General features: G+C 32.5%; 1 protein-coding gene across 1 annotated transcript; it reads left to right on the top strand.

Annotated features, from left to right (window-relative positions):
- Window positions 1-1,896: 1,896 nt before the first annotated feature.
- On the top strand, window positions 1,897-17,507 carry LOC127853334 (uncharacterized). The gene is made up of 16 exons (XM_052387768.1): window positions 1,897-2,034; window positions 3,972-4,060; window positions 4,325-4,353; window positions 4,732-5,007; window positions 6,798-6,884; window positions 7,111-7,233; window positions 8,234-8,368; window positions 9,177-9,254; window positions 10,192-10,316; window positions 10,552-10,638; window positions 11,201-11,293; window positions 12,956-13,148; window positions 13,876-14,028; window positions 14,799-14,875; window positions 15,364-15,434; window positions 15,990-17,507. Exons 1-16 carry the CDS (start codon window positions 2,023-2,025, stop codon window positions 16,078-16,080), a joined length of 1,719 nt encoding a protein of 572 aa, XP_052243728.1. The 5' UTR covers window positions 1,897-2,022; the 3' UTR covers window positions 16,081-17,507.
- The last annotated feature ends 3,958 nt before the right edge of the window (window positions 17,508-21,465 follow it).

Here is a 21,465-nt window from a genome sequence, read left to right on the forward strand (position 1 = left end):
CTCTTATGAACATTCGGCGAGGTTATGATATTGAACGCCAAAAAATCAAATTGAAAGTAATTTGTACAAACAGACTGTAAAAAAACTGAATATTAAGTAATATAAGCCAGTTTTATAATGATAATAAACTAAACGCCAGACATTCGTTCCAGCGGACAATCGTTCCTTCCCTAATTTTGACACGTGCGGACATTCGTTCCTATGTTGTTTTGACAACCCGGACATTCGTTCCTATGTTATTTTGACAATCCGCACAATTGTTCTTACATATTTATTTCAACCAGGACATTCGTTCTTACGTTATTTTGGAAACACGGCGATTTGTTCCTACGTGATATTGCCCGCCCGGAATTGGTTCCTTTATAAATGCTATCCTAGTCATTATTATCACATTGTATCCAAATTTACTTTTTTAAGAACGAATATCTGGTCTGCCAAAATAATGTTGGAGCGAATGTCCGGTTGTCAAAAAACATAAGGAACAAATGTCCGGGTAGTCAAAACAATGTAGAAACGAATATACGCCTTGTCAAATTAGCGTAGGAACGAATGTCCGAATACCTAATAGAGTGCTTAATACCAATTCATTTTAATTATTTAAAAAAATAATGCTTAACATTTTACGTATTTAGCGGGTACCTGTTAAATAAAACTAAGTCATTAAGTAGTCATGTAAAGAGTGTACGTAAGTGTACGGAACAACATAATTTAAACTAGCATTTTCGTTGACCACATTGGGGTTAAATATTGAGTCTGAAAAATACAAACAATAGAGATGTATGATATAACATGATATATATGTATCACTCATTATCACGTATACAGAGAAGTCAATATGCATGCATAGACACTCCAGTAGCACCACGTCCGTGTTTTTCACTTGTTTGTAATAATTCTTCAATATCGTCATTCAGTCTTAAAGAAAATTTATTTAACCTAAAATGAAAGAAACTTAACACATCAATAGTGTCACGAATATCGCCTTTAAGATTGCTTTGATTTATGGTCGATTCAACACACCATTTACACGTTCAATATTTCATGAAAAATAGCACACACCAACACACCCATACCTTTGAGAATTATATTTTTATAATAATATGTATTGCATTATACGGCTTATGTATATCTTTGTTTATCGCAAGTATCGATGTTTAGTATTCAGACCACTTTTACTCTAGTAATAATAAGTAACTCGTATTTTTATAAAGATGAAATAAAATTTATAACATATACACTTATGCAACTTAATTATTATGTCGTTAATTATTATTTAGGTGTTTCAATGTTAATTGTATAATTACTTATCAATTAATTGACAAAACACATGCCTGTATGCCTATGTTTGACGTTATTGTGACAAGTTAAAGTGCTCATGAAAATCCTTTAGGCAAACAATACAAATCAACTGGTATATAATCATCGGTATTTTCCGCCAAGGAAAATTACACATTCAGATTCGTTCTAAAATTCCACGCGTCACGTGATATCTAAGAAATAGCAACAGTGGTAGTATTGAGAAACTGGTCTATTGTGTTAGCGAGATGGCTGCGTCGGTAATTCAGTTGCACAGTCGATTTACCGCACAAAGTAATTGTGTTCAATAGTATGTTTTTCCTTGTAGTAACATCGAGAAGTTTCCGTTCCTCTTCCGTGTCCACCATATTGAACGACGACTATTTTTAGGAACGAGAAATCTCATTGTCTTAACTATAAATAGGCATTTTTTGTAATTTTCCAAGAATGTCGAAAAGCAGTACTTAATTTAAGTAAATTGTCGTCGGCTCATATTGTTATGAAGTGCATAGACACGCAACGCACTGCTGTCATCTTGATATATGAAACATTGTTGCGCCCGTTATTTAAACGCAAAGTAGTTACGATTAACTGTTTACTAGCTCTTCAACAAAGTTTAAGTGGACGAAAGCGTCGATGTAAAATACGGCAATCATAACACTGTAGTTGGGAAATGAATTATAATTTTCCTTTTCGGTTCATGTTTTTCTGATATAATTGACTAACATGGATTCTCAGGTATGTAAGTTATTATAATTTGACCTAACAATGAAATAACATCGGAATAAACGTTTAATCATTTAGAAGTCGTTCTTTCTTAATTATGACTTGAATCTGAGAATAAGTACTTTGTTCAACCATGTTTTATTTGTATCTGACACAAATACACAGTATATATGTTTAATACACAAAATGAGGTTTCTATGTTACGCATACAAAAGGTTCTGTGTATTTCATTGACAATAAAATGTTAATTGTTTAGTAAATTAAATTAAATTTAACAAATGCGGCGTACACACAATTTTGCTATTACAATCAACCGCTTAGAACACAAAATATACACAAGTCAAATTAGACGACAAAATTAAAAGCTCATATTTTTCTTGATTCGTATAATATTTTATTGCAAAAATCTTACCACAGGATCTTTTTTTTTTTAGGAAAAACGCATATTTAAACTCATGCTAAATTGTCCAAATGAACTGAAAGTGACTTTTTCACATTTTGTCGAACTTACAATATTCCAAATTATAGTGACATATTAAAAATATAAAACAAATTTATCAGGGTGCGAATTAACACTAATTATGTAGTCGCGAAGTGATTAATAATTTGACTTCTGTTTGTTTCCTTATGCCAATAAGTAGTTTGCTTATATCTCGTATACACATTTTGATGTTATGTAACAGCAAATTAAGGCGAGATGTTCAGGCGTTACTTTATTCATCAAAGAGCAATGTTTCGAGCCCAAGAGAGGCAAACACTTTTTACTCTTTTTTCTTTCTTTATTACAATTAATTTATACTGGATCTAGTTCCGATTGTTACATATATCAATTATAAGCCCCAAGTGCTGACGAAATTTAAAAAAGGCACAATCTGTAAAGAGGTCCCTTTGACACTTTTGAAAAATACAAAAATATTTTAAAAGGTTTCTTTAAGTTACGAAACAAGGAAGATTCGTTATAGCACATATCTTTTTACACTGTGTCTAACTGATTTATAACAATCAGCCAAGCTCTGTGAACTAATGGCTTAATTTATATGCGTTAAGTATCGTAACATATTTTCCTGTGAGGTCCGAACAGGCATACAAGGGGCGATATTGTCCACGTATATGGAATTGTCCCTTTAAATGGATTCTCTATCAAACGAAAATCCAGTCTAAGCAGTAATTGTCGTCCCTGATTAGCCTAAGGGGACTCCCACACTATATTAGGACGAATTCAATACACATGCATCAAGACATGCTTTCCAGGAACACGGCTTAAATATTAAATAGAGATTATACGATTTTGTCAAATATTTATGAATTTATATAACATGTGTAAAAAACTTATTATACATATATTTCAATATAAATTAAAATAAAAGTTAAGAAGAACATGTGTCGAAAAATGCGAAATAAGCCAGATATTTAATTCTGAAATCGAAAATGTATGTACAGTCGAATTCGCCAGCATGTATATCATGCATGTACGATGTGAATCTAAATTTAGTTTTACGGATCATTGTAATTTCCTGCAACGATATCGATTCATACGACACACGAACACTTACTCCGATCCTAATAAAAAGACGAATGCTTCGGATATTGTAGGAAAATTTGTACGAAATATCTTCGTCACAATCGGCTCGGGGTGCTAATTTGTCTTTGCTGCATTTTATGAAATTCGTCTTCAATGTATTTTTTCATGCCTATTTTGTGTTATTGTAACATATTTGTATCAATATATTACAATTTAACACATATAAAAATCGTATAATCTCCCTTTAAAAACAACTAACATAATATTACACAGCACCACTAAAACACTCGTATAAATGTAAGTGCTTATGATTTCCCTGGCTTGTTTCCTTTTCTGCCCTTCTGCATTCACCTCTATATTTGCCTTTGGCATTTTAACAATCGGAAAGGGCATTTAATACAAGAATGAAAACAATCCAATGTTTCAGATACCAGATGTTTCAGAAATAAAGACAGGCACAGAACGCATCCATGCGATTTTATTACAAAACGCCAATTTACAAGCGGGGTGCATCTGGTAAGATTGTTGTTATCGACGTGCACACCGTGTTTCCATAAATATATTAAATATACAAACACCATTTTTTGTATAAATACTCATCGGTGTTTGTTGTGTGCCATGCTGTAAAATGTTATTGTCAAAAATTGTTTGTCAATGGTATGTACTTTATTTACGTAGTACGTTTAAATACATCGATTTATACGTGTATTGTGTATTTTAAGTAAACATGCAGTATGTGCGTTTACTTATTTATTCTTAACTGATTGTACTCTTTTGCAGCAGAGATAAAATAGCTGACATCAAGAAAGGTAATTTATTACAATTAAACCAGACATATAGAGACGTCATCAGAGGAATAATGTTTTAATAAACCATTAAAGCTGCTTGATCACATATGGTGAGGAGAATATATGTGTGCTCGAACAACTTGTTTGGAGTCTCTGGAATCTCAAACCGATACAATTAACTCAATTACGAATAGTTTAATATTATAATACAAATAATATCGGACTAATAGGCTGTTTTGGGAAAGCCCTTCTGAACGTATTTGACAGTGTATATTTAATTTCACGTTTACACGTATAATGTTTTGCCAATACATATATGCATACAATTATACATGAGATAAAACGCTTAGTCATTCATTGCATAATCACAAGCAATTTGGATTTTTTTGGTCAATATAGAACTGGATGCTCTCAAAGAAAAATTGTCAAGTAGCGAAGAGGAATGCAAAACAGTAAGAATGAAACGTGACGAAGTAAAGGGTGCAAGAGCTAGAGAAATTCATGAACTCTCAACAAAACTTGAACGTATTCAGAGAACCATGGAACGCAACCGACCATTGGGTAAATGGGCAGGCAGCGAGTATGTAGAAACCATGCATTCAGCAGAAAGTGATACATCGGTGTCAGATTTCGGATCAGTTACACCATTACAGAAACCGGATACACATTCAAACCGTGAGTTTCGCTATATTGTATATGGTTACATATCCTTTTTACAACCATAATACTTATTATTTTTCTGATAATAAGTTAAAAAATAATGAGCTGTTTAGGATAGACGTCATCATCATCATCTCCATTATCATCATCATCATCATCATCATCAAAATCATCATCAGCACTATCAGCAATTGAGTATTATATCGGTGTTTTAGCAGGGATTTAAACCATGTAATTAATATATTGAGTTATTTAATAATTACATAAAAAATAATAAAGTAATAATAATAATACCACATTAATACAGCGCCCTTTTCATACAGTATTGTGCGTTCAAAGGCGCTTTACAAAAGAATCTATTGGCACTGACTTGAGTAAAATAACATTAACTAAAGCCAATACTTGAAACAAATATACAAATTTGTGTGATCCACTTAGATTAATGTTTTTCCCGAAACCGAAATAAGCAAAATAAAAACCGTGGATTCTAAGAAATTCAAAAAAACTGACATTGACTATGCAATGACTCAAATAAAAGAACAAAACTATAGTCAATATTTAGAACAAATATGCTGATATATGTGATCCACTTAGATTCCTGTTTTGCTCGAAATCGAAATAAGCAAAATACGAACAACGGATTATAAGAAGTAAATAAAACTGACATAGACTATCCTTTATGCAATAGGCGTTTCTTGTAGAAAAGTGGTAACATAGTTTGATGTTAAAAACAATATGTGTAAGACAACAATGTTAACCGTATTCAGTATCCGTACCTGAAAATGAATCATGACTGAAGTTTTTGGTACAAAATACATAATAATTTAAGTTTATTTAGACCTCTTTCAAGATAATATTTGTTACACTATTTTAAACTTCAATAAAACAAAACTATTAAGGGCATTTTAGTTCAAGAACGTGTCATACACTCATATATATTTTTTTGCTGGACCTTTTAATAAATTGTTATTTAATATTGAGTTCAAAAGCAGGTGAAAAACTGTTAATATATAATATTTGCTATTGACTAGTTTGGTTATTGGTTTACATGCATAGTTCAGGAAATGTTAATGAACATTAAGCTCGAGAAAGCGTCATGAACTGTATACATGACATTTTTCTGTACAGGTTCATGAACTGATTCCCGTAAAGTTCACGATTACTAAATGAAACATAAACAAATGTTTGTACCAACAAGTTCATGGACTATTACAAAAATACCGTGTTTATTACCAGTTCTAAAATAGTTTATTACTGGTTGTGTCTGCTCATGAACTGTTTATGCACATTTAGTCCATGAATAGTGTATAAAGGCGTCTGAATTTCTTCATGAACTGATTTCCTGAAAAAATTGCTTCTGGAGACTATATCCTTGGAAAATGTGTTATTAAAAAACTGAAAGTTAATGAACAGTTCATTAACTGTTAAACAATTATTGAATATCACTACTTTATGAACAATTCAAAACATTTTAAAAGCTATTTAATAAATATATATTCTGTAAAGATTAATGATTTGAATCGTGAAAAGCTCAAAGACACTTTTAAAAAAGAATTCAATAATTTGTCAAAATATGACTTATGAATTGTAAATGCATTTTAAGTAATTGTGGACATGAACAGGTCATGAATAGTATTTGAATAATTGATAACCATCTCTTACAACAGTAGTATTTTATGTTTCTTTAAAAAAAATAGAAACTATCAAATAACAATTTATAGATTTATGAGAAAAAGAAGTTGACGTTTATTTCTAAACTCGCGACTTGCTATTTGTGTCAACGCGATTAATGAATATGTTCATAGGGGTCTGCGTTAAAAGGCAGTCTGAAAGACAGAATTCGATGGATGTAGACAAATGGCAACTCCTGGGAAGCCAAGAAGTAGAGAGGGGTAAGTAATAAGGAAACATATTTTTGAAGAACCTGATAAAGCAACTTCTAGAAAAGCAAGATCAGTGAATCGTTATGAAATAAAATGATTAGTTTAAAAATAAATTCACGTCATGCTTGTGAGTCAACGGTTTATAATAAATAATTTGAAACATTACATTAATTTTCTGAACATTAAGGAGAGTCGTAGCATACATTTATTTCGTTGTGTGTGTGATTACTGTCAGTTTCCTTGCTGTCTCAAACGCCTCGCGGCTATCACACTGTTTTGCTGCTGGACATATCAGAAAGCATGGCGGTAGGAGATTCTTGGAGAAAAGTTAAAACATTCGTAAACGATTTCATTTCCGGTATGTTTCTTGCATTTATTTTGTGTACACTATTTTAGGAGACTTTTCAGTTTTTCAGATACTAATTTTAAATAGTTACTTTTTTAATAGTCTAAAAACTATAATATTATATTATATGGAAATTGGTCTTATTGCAAATTATTTGAAAATAAGACCTTATATTTTCTCAGAAGAGATTATGCCTTCCAAAGTTTTATCCAGCAATATTTTCTAAGAAGATAGAAACATAACGCACGTCAACATATTTACTCCCTTTAGAAAGAAGATATTGTTTGGTATTACCAATTAAACAAACAAACACTTTGAGTGTATTAATGTTTTTTATCCCACTTTTACAGCAAATTCGGTTGATTTTGATTAAAGCCCCGATGATTAAATTTTTGCTATAAACCACGGCATGCTACGTTGTAAACAAATGTAGTTCCTTGTATTTAACAACTAAATGTTATATTGATGTTATAAAACTTTAAGATTGGCAATTCAATATCAATAACATTGTAATTAATAACGCACGACTCTTTGTCACAGAACGATATTCTGATTTATAAAAAAAAATGATTATTCGATCAGCGGTTATTTTTGGAACGCGGAATAGTACACTGACCTTGGTTGCACTAAAGTAATTATCGAAGTACGACAAACACTCGTGAAAACTAATTTTGTTTAAATAAAAAAGTTTACTGAATAAAAAGTGGGATAAATAGAATAATAGGTAAGTGTTGATTATAGATCAAAGCTCGTGCTTTTTGTTTTCTAAGCCGAGCATGATAAACCTAATCAATAATCAACACTTACCTATTATTCTCTATGTATCTTTTAAACTAATACATCCATGTGAATAAGAACAACTAAGAATTTTGCCGGTTTCGCAATACATGATTCATTTATAAATATACGCGTGTTATTAAAGTGATACATGTAGAGAGAAATTGCTAAGGAAAAAAGATTTCATACCATACATTCTATAAATTATACGCCGATTTCTATCAAATCAAAACAGGGTTAGATGAACACTCTGTACTGCATCAACCATCACGACATGTTGATGAGCATATCAGCCTCGTTACGTTTGGCCATAAAACACACGTGGAGATACCGATGTCAAAAGATTTCAAACAGATCAGAAATAAGATAGGCAAGTTTGATTTTAATGTTAAAACTTGTGTAATGTTTCAGTAAGTTGCAAATTTAGTGTAGGTTATACGACATCATATTCATTATTGTTATATGAGGCACTATAAAATCTACATTTGATTTCAAATAGTGAATATATTATTGAAAAAGTACCATATAATGTAACTTCAGATTTTTCTCTAGGTTTTTGCTGGGGCATATTGGAAAAGAACGACTGTTGTCGATATGTGTGATTTTTATTGCACGTGCTACCTTTTTAATTCTGCATACTTTCAGAGCAAAACCCAGCACTTAAAGATAATTATTTCAAAGTAACACATGTGATTTAGAAAAAGGCAATTGAGAAAAGCCTAATGAATACATATGTTGTTGTAAAAGGCGAGTATTATAATATGTATGAAATAATTTATTTCAATACAGATTAGGCGGTGATTAATAAACAAAAATAAAAGTTCATTAAAAGTGGTACTAGAAAATAAACGAAGTCAGAGTTTTTTTTACAATAGCAAAGATTGTTTATAGTACAATCGAACACCACTTTTTTTGGTTCTAGAACATTATGCTAGTACACGTGTCGGTATTGGCGTCAACGTGGTCGTTTTTAAAGTTATTGAATCGATCAACATTTAATTTAATGGATCTAATACAAGATAAATCATATTATTAAATTAAATTTCCCGTAAATATTCACTCACGTATTTGTTTAAGATTACACAAATACAATGCTGAAAACAAAATAGTATTTAGCCACTTTAATTTGTGCACTCAAAGCGGGTGTGATTAAGATCGATTTGTTTTCCTCGTGACAGATGATATTGAGTTAGGCGGCCCAAGTCCTCTTGTCGGAGGTCTGCTCGTTGCACGTGCAGTTTTAATGTCGGTTCAGAGTGAGTATACTAGTGTTCACTGTAGCCAATTTGTATAACTGGATACAGCTAAATATTATTGCGTATACCTATATACTTTTTTTGTACAAGTATGTGCCTTTCGAAGATTTATATGTACTTGCTTGTAGTAGAGGTTTTACCGTTTGCTCATTTCGTTATATGAGATGTTACTTTGACATTAAAGGGATCTTTTCACGCTTTGGTAAATTGACAAAATTGAAAAAAGTTGTTTCAGATTCGCAAATTTTCGTTTTAGTTATGATATTTGTGAGGAAACAGTAATACTGAACATTTACCATGGTCTAATATAGCTATTATATGCATCTTTTGACGATTTTAAAACCTAAAAATTATAAAGCGTTGCAACGCGAAACGATTGAATAATTTGGAGAGTTCTGTTTTTGTCGTTAAATTTTGTGAAACTAAGAAGATTGCTTATATAAGGTATAAAATACGTCACGGATGTGTACTCGGCGGAATAGCTCAGTAGGCTAAAGCGTTTTTACTTCAGGACTCTAGCAGGACACCAGGGGTCACTGGTTCGAAACCTGCTCCGGGCAATGTTCTTTTCCTTTTTTTAATTTTATTCTTGATTTTTTACTGGAGCTTTTACGATCCAATGTTTACATTTATCAATATAAAGCATTTAATGAATAAGTTAAAAAATGCCAAAATCTGTGAAAAGGCCCCTTTAAGGCTCATATTTGATTTTCTGAATACAAAATAGCAGTGTTACGATAGAAGAATAAACAATGCGCTGTGGAAATAAATAAATATAAAGTAAACATATTAATTCGTGAGATCATTATATGAGTCGCCTCTTTGCTAATTACATGTTTGTATTATGCTGTGATATGTATTCTTATTGATCACTTACATACTAGTTTAATGGTTTATTCAAAATGTATGTCTTTATAGCAAAATATATTCTTTGCAGATCCTCCTGCTTGTATAAACAATGGTTGTTCGCATCATAAGGTAATTCTTTTAACGGATGGACAGCCAACAGAAATGACGTTATACAGCGGACCAGATGTTGTTGACCAAACCAAAGTTGACGAGGTAAAGAAATTTGATACACATTCTATATTTATTTCTTCTAGACTTTCTATTAAATGATGCAAAGACAAAAATCCATTAGTCTTTAAATCAATGACAATAGGATACTACATTTTTATATTTTTATACTCGTTTAACTAAATATGCCCCTATTGTATTGTACGACATATTATTGCATATTTATATGTTGCTGATTTGTTTTTATACGCTGTTTCATACTAAACTTTGTATAATGTAGGATATGATGAACATAGTGTGGATATTAGACATATTAAACGAAGGCGCGATGTCGGTATTCTTTGTAGAGGTCCCCAATTGCACCACAGTAAGTTAAACAATGAAACAATTAACTTTACGTTATCTGATTAACTTCCTTACATAACGATATTTAAAAATTGTATTTGATTTTGATGTATATATTTATTATATGAAAAAACTTGCACAAAGTAGAAGCATGAACAGTGACATAAACACATTTACGTGTTCATAAAATGCTTATAATGCATAGTTCCCGGTCAATTTTTTAAGATATGTCGAACTTCTATATTATTGAACAGAATTGGATTGTGATAGAGCTACTCACCTTTTGCAGTGGTAAGCGTCTGATTGTATTTAAGAATATACACGTGCATCTATAAAAAATACACTTTTTAAATACACGTGTACTCTTAATTCAATTAAACGTTTTTATTTTGTACTTTATATAAATTGTCATACATTCAAAACTCTTCAGAATTATTTTGTGTTGTTCCTTTAAATGACGCACATTTGTATGGGTTTTGAAACATTGTATTAGTATCGTCACGAAAGAAGTGCATGTATGCATGTAACAGTATCGCTTTCCATGACCCATATATGATTTGTGATTTGATGACCTTTTGTTGTAGTCATTTTTTTCATGTATCCGATCGGTTGAGCCACACAGAAATATATTCGACTGCAGTGATGGACGCAGATTGGCTAGACGCAATAACCTTTGCGTAAGAACGCATTTTTGTTTCTGAGTTATACTTTACGTAAGTTGTAATTATAATATATTATAATTATAATATCCTGTCAGCTTCTTCTAGTATTTTGTTGGCATATGTGTTCCATTGTCTTTGATTAAATGTAACTCTAAATAACAATTATTGTTTTAGATACAAACGGTCCAATATTAGTATTCATCGACATGACCTTTCGCGGTTTACAAAACATGACCTTTTGCGGTTAACAAAAATGCTTTATTCGTGGATTTCTTACTTAGATAAAAGCATTATGAATTGACTACGGCATATTCAGATGTGAATGTAATACTTGTTAGCGAGTAACTTTACAGAGGTGAGCCCTTTTATTAAAGGACAATTAATTAGTTAATTTTTATGAAGTAATACTGTTATTATAAGTAAATTGGACGCCAAGTACAAACAATATAAAAACAAATGTGAAAATGAATTTGACAATTAAAAACTGAAAAATACAATCTAGATACAAGTAATTCTTAATACAAATAAATAACTAAATTCGAATTTTATTTTTTTATCCCTGAAAACAAAGCATAGAAACAATTTCGATCAGGTGTTAATCACTTATGATTATATATAAATTGCATTTATTGTCATCTATCTGCCGCGTGTTGGCTGTAAACAATGTCACATCGCTGAATAACCACGATTCAAATGCGGGGCATGAATGATTTTAACAATCAGCGCAAATTCTTAGGGAGGCGGAAAACTATAACGGGCGAGGCATGGTATGGTATTGCGCAAGGGGGGGTTAGAGGGTTAGGGTTAGGGTTTGGGTTAGTGTTATGGGTCGGGTTAGGGTTTGGGTTAGCCTAAACCCAACCCTAACCCTAATCCGACCCCTAACCATAACCCTTACCCTAACCCTTTTTTGGGGTTATCACCCCTGACCATGCTTCGCCCGTTGTAGTTTTCCGCCTCCCAAATTCTTACTACTGAACATCCACGTGTCAAGTGTCAGCTAAGTACATGTTCTCCCATGTATGTAGAATCAGGATATATCTGGATTGCGAAACAAACACAATGTGTTTATTGATGACGATGCGTGCTAATGGCTTTCAATCATATGCTAATTCGATCTTACAACAATTAAAAAATAAGGCATCATTTGTTGGTATCTTAACGCTTTCCCACTCAGTAGCAAAGTGAAAATGGCTTTGTGCAACCAGCATAAAACCAGAACAGCCTGCGAGTAACTCGCAGACTGTTCAGGTTTTATGCTGTTTGCTGCTCATCAGTATCTTAGGGGTTTTAAATGAAGCCTTTAAAACTTGAATCTAGTACGACAGGTCTTTAATTAGATGTAACTTTGTAAGGGACAAAACATGCATCAAAATACGTATCTTAGTGACCAAAATACGTATCTAAGTGGTCAAAATACGTATCTAAGTGGTCAAAATACGTATCTAAGTGGTAAGTGGTAGTTAAGTCAATAAATCGGTCTACCCACGAAATCAACAAAAATCTTCTTCGAATAATATTTGTGCTGTATATGTTGAAGGAAGTTCACAATTTAATAACGTATATCAATAAATAAAAAAATACAATAAAGATTATTTAAATGCAAACGTATCTTTTGTTTGGCACATATTTGTGTAGTAAATTACACAAGCTCCTTCATAGCATTCTTCTTTCTAGGCAGATAAAACAACAAATAACCATTTTGCTGTTTCAAACACCGCAAGCCAACGTCGTACACTTGGTATGTATCGCGAGAGCAACTGCCAAACGCTGCCCATCATTGGTTCCCGCGTACGTAGAGGACCCGACTGGAAGTGGGATAACCAGGACAGTAATGGTGTGGGGACAGTGGTTGGACATTGGGACAATGGTAAATGATAGCGCGCAAATCATTGATAATCTCTAATTTTTAAACTGTGTGTAGGAGAGTAATTATAGCAAATTAACGAAAAAAATGGTGTCCTTAAGTCGCAGTGAATATCGCTTTACTAAAGTTATTTAACATGCATTTTGCTTAAGAATGTCAAAGATGTTCCTTTTATAAATTCATCCTAGTATTGCATATTGATGAAACACAATACTTAAAATAGACAAAAGTGTTTGTTGTTCAAACATGTTGGAGTTTTTTTGGAAGATCTTTATCATAATTACTTGTCCACTTTATGTTACTGCTATAAGTTGACGTACTCCTGTTAACATGTAAAGTAGTGTTGGCAATGTATCCCTTGTCTGATTACCCAACTAGCGGATGAAAACAATAATTTGTTTTCTTGTGATAAATGAGGCGTTTTATTTTTAATATTTTTAGATCATTGATAATTGAAACCTTCTACAGTTCGCTTGTCGTCTGTCTTAAAAATTATGTCAATTTTAAGTTTGCTTCAGATGTTATCTTTCTTACAATCCGGGTATATTTCTATTAAATTCATTAAAACGATTTGCGCTACGCGTCAAATCAAATGTTTTCTATTATAATACACAGTTAATGTAAGATATTCATATACAAATGAAACACACTTCAATATCGCCAACAGAAGAAACTCAGCAGAACCTAATACCATTGCTTTGCAATTGTTTCATTGTTTGTTTTTAAACAGAAACATGTGTGACTGTGGAATGGGACGCAAAACTTCCGGGGGGTAACCTAGGGTACCGATACGGCAATGGACTCTTCGATCTTCTCATTGTCGACGAGGTTCGACGCCTCCAGCCCGGGGAGTTAATGGCAGTCGGCTGTCAAGTGAAAACCGGTATACTTATGTGAAAGACACATTTAAAATATATTTCGCCGTATTCAAAAAAAAGTATAGATGTATACGAATAGTACAATAAGCAGTATTCGTCAAATGCAGTTCTGCCAACAATAAATTTTAATTTAGTGCCCAAAACAATTATGCATTGACCGACGCAATAAACACGAAGTCTAACAGGAGAAATATTTTAAACAACAACGCGCTTGGATACATTAGAAATATACAAGAATATGATAGTTTCGGTGCAAAATTTCAACTATTCAATTATCGGCTGAATGCCGTTTATAATTAATAATACATTTTATTGACTTTGTGTGCGTAAACTGCGAAGGGAATCATTTAAACTATGATATGTATAAATGAACCATGCTTTGTGAAAAGGGGGTTTAATGAATGTGCGTAAAGTGTCGTCCTAGAATAGCCTGTGCAGTCCACACAGGCTAATAGGGACGACACTTTCCGCAGTAATGATATTGTTCGTATCAACAAAGTCTCTTCTTTAAAAAAATCAAGTTTTTGCGAAAAGTGTCAACCCGGATTAGCCTGAGTGGACTGCACAGGCTAATCTGGAATGACATTTTACGAACATTAATTAAACCCACTTTTCACAGAGCATGGCCCATATGTCTTTTTTGAAGATCATGTCAGATTGGGTGGTCCAAGTCTCATTTATTGATTACATAAGTTGTGTCTCTTAACTTAGTACAATATTGTTCAAAAATCATTGCCCCTGTGAATGGATTATTCATCGTTGTGATATTTTTCAGGTCGACATGGTAAATTTAGGAATGTCCATGCGTGGAACAAAGGTGTTGTCGTTGAAATGAAACCACCTAAAGCACGAGTGAGTATTGTATATTAAAACTCTTTCGAATACTTTAAAGCTCTTTCGTTATGCATCGTGATACCGTGGTAACGATTATTTAATTATGTATACATTTTGACAATATATTGATTAACTTAGCAGTCTGTTATTTAGAGTTAAAACATGATTTTATTTCGACCAAGATAACCAAGCAGAGCGGCGGGCTCATCATCTTATTCCGATCATATACCTACTGACTGATTTTTAAAACCGTTGTGTCATATACCGACGACTTTTTTTATTCACAAATATTAAGAATTGCATAAATTCTCATCGTTTAGAAAAAACTTTAAATGCGTGCACGCGGCATGATTTTGTTTTGATTTGGAAATATAAAAAAAGTTATAAATGACGAAAAAAACAGCATTCACCCTACTCAACGCAATTTAAAAAAATCTATAATATATTATAAAGGTAATAACTAATGATTTGACATCATTGATATCTTTGACATTTTCAACATATAGGTACGTTGGGACAGTGGAATAAGAGGAGATTATAGTTATGGCGAGGACGACAAATTTGAAATAGAAATTTGGTACGGGTTTTACACCTTAGTAACACATTCAGATAACACTACTGGTGTTGAAAGGTTGTTTATTATAATATGCGTCTCTTTAAGTATGCCATTCAATATCTTGAAGTATAAACTAATTTAAGGATCTACCTCAATTTTCAAGTATTATTTTGAGACAACAAGGTGCTTTCACAGAGTACCTATTTCATAACTATACGACAACACGGTGAAATGGAACTTAAACTAACTGCATCTAATTGTACGCAAATAATGCAAGATAATGATTTCTTCAGAGCTGCATATTTATAGCGAATAAACTAAGTTAAGAGACACAAAATTAGATTTGTTTAACTATTTTGAATTATTAATATGTATGTTCAATAGTTATGTGAAAAATAAACTGAAATGTTCCAAGGTAATGCTTTAAAGGAAAGGTACCTGCCTTATATTTATGACCTGCTTAAATTAATAAAGGTTTTATCTGGCGTTGGATAATTTGTGTTTTCTATTGAAATGTATGCAGAACAAACTCATATCAGTCACCCATTATAAATTAACATCCGTTATTGTTTTCAGGGAAAGTGCCACATCAGCAACAACTAAGACAGAATCTGACGAAGCTGCATCTGGGTCGAAAAGTAAAACCAAAATCAAGCTTTCAAAGTAGTATCGCGTTCTGCGTTGATCCTTCGGTCCAATTCTGACCTTAAACAAATATCGGTCTATTCCACTGATGCGAAACGTGAACTTAGCCTAGTGTATGCTTCGCAAAGGTGCACAAGTTGTAGAGTCTTTTACATGAGCACATATCTCGACGTTTTTTAATTTTATTACACTGATTCGTGACCATAATGATTCATAAATACGCCTTGTGAAATACTTTGAAATAATGTGAAATAATATGAACATTACCATGAATATTTAACAAATAGTCCCAACAAAAGTGTAAAAAACAACAAATGTTGTTAAACTTCCAAATAAACATCAATAAATAGTTTTGTATCTCATAGACAGGTTCAGCATAGTAATAGCGAAATCAAAAAAATAAAGTTGTAGATGTCTTTGTCAATATTTAAATAGACATGATTCCCATCAACCCCACGCAAAACTTGAAATATCCTTCTAATTAACATCTATGTGAATAAACCATGTAATAAAAGTAAAAGTAACATATTGTAGTGTCGGTTAACACACATAGAGTAAAACATTATTCAGTTGCAATTTGAATTCGTTTATTCTTAATGGTAAACACATTCGGACATAATACTACTACACGTGTTCATGACAAGTCGCATATCATTTGGTTGTGACGTACGGAAATGCAACGGATCAAAGTCTGAAAAAGAAACAAACAGCTTGATGTGGCCAGTTGTTGCGTAAATAACATTGGACAGATCGCTCGGTATTGGGAAACATATATATACAAACTGTGTAAATATCGTAGAGTTATGAGCATTATACTGTTCACTCCCTCTCAATGCCATGTGAATTTGAACCACATCAATACCATGACGCTTTTCAATAAACGTTTATCAAAGGACTTATATTCCTTTAATGTGTAGTTGAACGGGCCTTTTACTCTGCTGTTTCTCTCAGTGTTTCGCATCGTCTAAAATGGTATAAGTTTAAGCTACTTAATGATAATGGAGTAATATTCCCCACACGAATGTTAGAGTGATAGATGGAAAACATAAATTATCTATATAAGTCTTGAACGTCATACGACCGACTTTCCCAGTTGTAATCTACATGCATAGGTCAATGGGTTTATAATGTTCCATTTTATTTATATTTTCTCTCTGATAGGCGTTTCTTGTTTGATTTAATTATTTTTAATTTGTTTAGCAGTCACATAAACAACCAAGCTATGTAATATGGAATTTTTACACCCATTATTGCTGCTTCTTCCTGTATTTGCGCGATGATTATCTGAGATATTAACTCTATGATTCTACATTCTCAAATCTTTTCTATAAAGAAGGAATGTAGTTGACAATTGTTAATAGTTTTATTTGATCGTTCGTCAAAAAGTTGTAATTCTGTTACTCTTGTATCTTCAATGCAATTGAGTAATTAAATAGTAATTAAATTGAATGCGTTTTAATTCCCTTTTATTATTGTTTAATTTGAGTTACAATGCTATGACGTTAAATTTTATTTACACTTAAAAGTATTATGAATATTGCTGGGCCAAGTGTGAGGTTGAGCGCTCTATAACCAGGTTTAAACCCCCAATGCTTTGCATTGACCGTTCCAAGGCGATGACCCCAGCTTTATTCATATTTTGTGTTTATGTTGGTTTGTATTGTGCTGTATTGTGCTGTTTTGTACTGTTTGGGCAATCGGTCACTTGCCTTAAATAAAGGACCAACTAATTGTTTTTAATGAAAATTCAATACTGCTCCAGCAGCTGGAGTTTCACTTCTTTATATTGAAAAACAAAATTAAATTGTGTGTTAGTTTTAACTTGATTTCGCACGGCGGAGAAACTCAATCCGGAAAATTGATTGCGCAATTAAATGTACATAAATATCGATTTTACTATACGCAGCAGTATGTGCATTACCTTTCCGAAAAGTGAACTAACACTAATTAAAACAAAGACATATTTATGAAAGCATACCTTTGTTGACTTCCCTAAACTGTGTCCTTCCATATGGCAAAATGTAACGCATTGTGTATTGTTTGGCTAACATGTATTATTAATGTCTCGATCAAGAATGACTACAAACAAGATATATAGGATATGGTACGAGTTGTAATTTCATACCCTATTTTATAAAACGAGTTCAGGAATTTTGTTAGTAAGCGAGCCTTTCGCTCTTTATTAATAAAATATGGTATGAAATGACAACGAGTGTCCGATCTTTTTATCACATGCTTTTAAATGAGCAAATAAAATAAATATTTACGCAAACATAATGACAAATCCTGAATATTGTTTACATTTCGTGACGTCATTTGACGTTGCAACGTCATTTAAGCAAAATAACAAAATGCGATTAGTCAACCAAACGAAAATAAGCCAATGAAAACGCTTATAAACTAAAGTATATTACACATGTGTAAGATAAAAATATCCGTAATGTATATATTACATGGGAAACAGGGTATGGGTTATCATAACAAATGTGTTTCTTTTAACTATGAACACTTATACCCAGGCACAAACAACCCTAACCCATTAATTTATCAATGGGCATAATAACGGTTGATATTATATTGATTTTGAAAGAGTTTAAATTGGGTCAGCTTTGTTTGTAACGTCGGATTAGTGGGGAATAGTGATGTTATTAAACTCTAGATTATTCAGTTATATGTCTGTTTTACATCATTACATGGTATATTCGATTTTATTATACCTCACTTTTATTCACAATGCTAAACTCCCATAGGCCATCGTGACATAGAAATTCTGTCAGACCCAGCGGGAAAAAATTTACTGTCCAAAAAATACTGTCGCCCGCTACCTTAGCAATCACGTGCCACCAGCGGGAAAATATGTACTGTCCAAAAAATACTGTCGCCCGCTACCTTAGCAATCACGTGAGGAGTGGTAAAAAAAAACTGTCCCATTCGCGCATGCGCAGTACGCAGTTTTGCATTTGCGTTGTTTTTGGATAATTAAAATATTGATTGCAGCTGAAACTGTGCTGTAGAATAGATTAATGCCATTATTTAAGCTTTGACAGGAGTCATAAAAAAATCAATATAGTATAAACGACACGCTAACCTCAATGGCAACTTTAATCCAATGCTAATAACAATAAAGTAACAACGATATACACCTTCAGTATATGTTTTTAAGGCGTTATGCATGACAAACACACAATCCGAAATGCGTTTTGGATTTGTTCGTTGCTTTAAACAAATATTTTACTGTTAAAAAACCATCACGTCCATATTGTTGTCCCAAAATGTTTCGTCACCGAAATGACGTCACACGACTACGTCATAAATTGCGTAATCAAGTGATGAAAATAAAATACGGAAGGATGTGGTTCGGTAATATATTTTTTAAGAAATAATTGACGACTAAGAAAATTGATGAGATAAATCGATTACAAGGTCGGTGCCGAATAAAATGAAGTTCATTTTGCTCGGCCCGAAAATCTGAACCACTCAACATATTAATGGTTAATTCATTGCTGAAATTAAATTCAACTATTGAATATTACAATTGTTCATGGTTCATATAAATTGTTCATGTTTGAATAGTTTGTTCGGTATAATAAACGCCACGCTCTGATTCCATTTACTTGTAGGCATAGATCAGTTTGAATATGGCCTTAATACGTGTACATGATAACAGATTGTCTTTATTTATTTCAACTATACAGACACAGAACATTATAATTGTACCGCGATTGTTCCTCGATACGAATCTTTGTCTTGCATTATATAACCAGCTTCTAATGAATGTCTAGGAACAACATGTGAAATTACACACAAAACAAACCAAATCGTGCAATCTCAAAGTTTGTGCAATTGTTCACTGAAGCACAAACTCAAATGGGCCTTTTATGTTCATGTTCTTTCAGGATCTATCAGACACTCGTTACATTATCGCGCTCCAAATCTCGTACACGTTTGCGTTTCTAGACATTGTACTGCAATCAGGGGGTATCATGTAAAATCTTTTCCTAATGAAACCAAGCACATCTTTCATGAAGAGGATGAAAGCAGTGGTGCTAGACAAAATTCATACATTTGGAATTTCAGATACTCATTAGTTAATGGCGGAGTCAAATATCAAATTAACGACGCTTTTTCCAATCCGTTTGAAAATGTGTTCGTATTGCTTTTCGATAAGTATGTTTGCTCTGTAGTATATTCGGTATTAGTTACGGTAAAAACCATAATTGAAATAGTATTATAACATTATGAAGATGTAGTTGAAAACTTAAGTAAACATTAATCGATTAATAATTTATTAGAAGCGTTGACATTCAGAGGTTCACAGTCAACTAAGCTGTACATAAATTACACAATCATATCGCGATCAGTTAATAAAGCTGTGAAATACATCAAGACGACAATGATGGCCTGAAGCGCTCAACTTAGTTTAAGAAGAACCTATCTCGAAGACTTTAAAAAGTGACCAACTTTCGACTCCAATTTACCTTAGTTTACGCATGTAAATATACACGTTGATACATATTCGTATTTTGCATTGGTACAAAATGAAAAGTATCAATCAAAATATCGCAAAAAGTTCTGTGGCAGAAACATAAATAACTTTAAGGCGAACTTTTGATTTCAGCTTTGGGTTTGGCTGAACTTCATACAGATATAGATCTCGACGGAAAGATATGTTAATTTTAAGGCTAATGGGTAATTATCAGTGACTGTGAACTATGTTTTGTATTGCATAACACTGGTTGGTATTGGTAATGCCGAAGTATATCGCTATTTGTTAGTAACAAATACACATTCACTGTGTTTCTCAATTAGACGTCATAGAGGTGGTTGTGATGTACCTATATAGTTTCACATCTTCTCAAAGCGACCGCTGTATCATGTACCATATACAAATTAAATATGAATTGAAAAACTATGCATTATATTCAAAAACAAGAAAACTTGTGTGGATTAGATTATGAACTTCACGTAATAATAAGAAAAATAAATTCCTTTTGATTTTTTTTCTTGAAGAACAATGTATTTAATTCCACTTAAACAACATGGGCACTATAACTCATGGTAATATCTAATAGTCCACATCTTATAAACGCTGTATGAACACATTTATTCAGACAATATACATATACATTTTGGAACAAAGCTCCGTTCATATTTGGATAAAAAAATCCCTTATCTGAGTTAATATCTTTAACGAAGTTTATCGCAAATACACCAGCACGATTAAGCATGACTAAGCACGTCCACTTCTCATTTTCTAGAAAATGAAACTGGACCCATTATTTAGCAAAATGCTATATATCTAATGTTCAAATATAATCGGAATCCTCATCACACGTTTAAGCCATATACAAACCTACACTTTTGGCAAATCTGTTTTTGGGGCGATTGCCTTCTGCATTCGCCCAAT

This window comes from Dreissena polymorpha, chromosome 12 (assembly GCF_020536995.1).
Source record: "Dreissena polymorpha isolate Duluth1 chromosome 12, UMN_Dpol_1.0, whole genome shotgun sequence".
In the NCBI taxonomy this organism is placed as follows: domain Eukaryota; kingdom Metazoa; phylum Mollusca; class Bivalvia; order Myida; family Dreissenidae; genus Dreissena; species Dreissena polymorpha.

Bases quoted from the DNA above. Each gene is read 5' to 3' on its own strand.
- LOC127853334 (XM_052387768.1), top strand. The intron at 10,317-10,551 runs GTAAAGAAATTT...TGTATAATGTAG, and splicing joins ACCAAACCAAAGTTGACGAG to GATATGATGAACATAGTGTG. The intron at 11,294-12,955 runs GTAAGAACGCAT...TCTTCTTTCTAG, and splicing joins CTAGACGCAATAACCTTTGC to GCAGATAAAACAACAAATAA.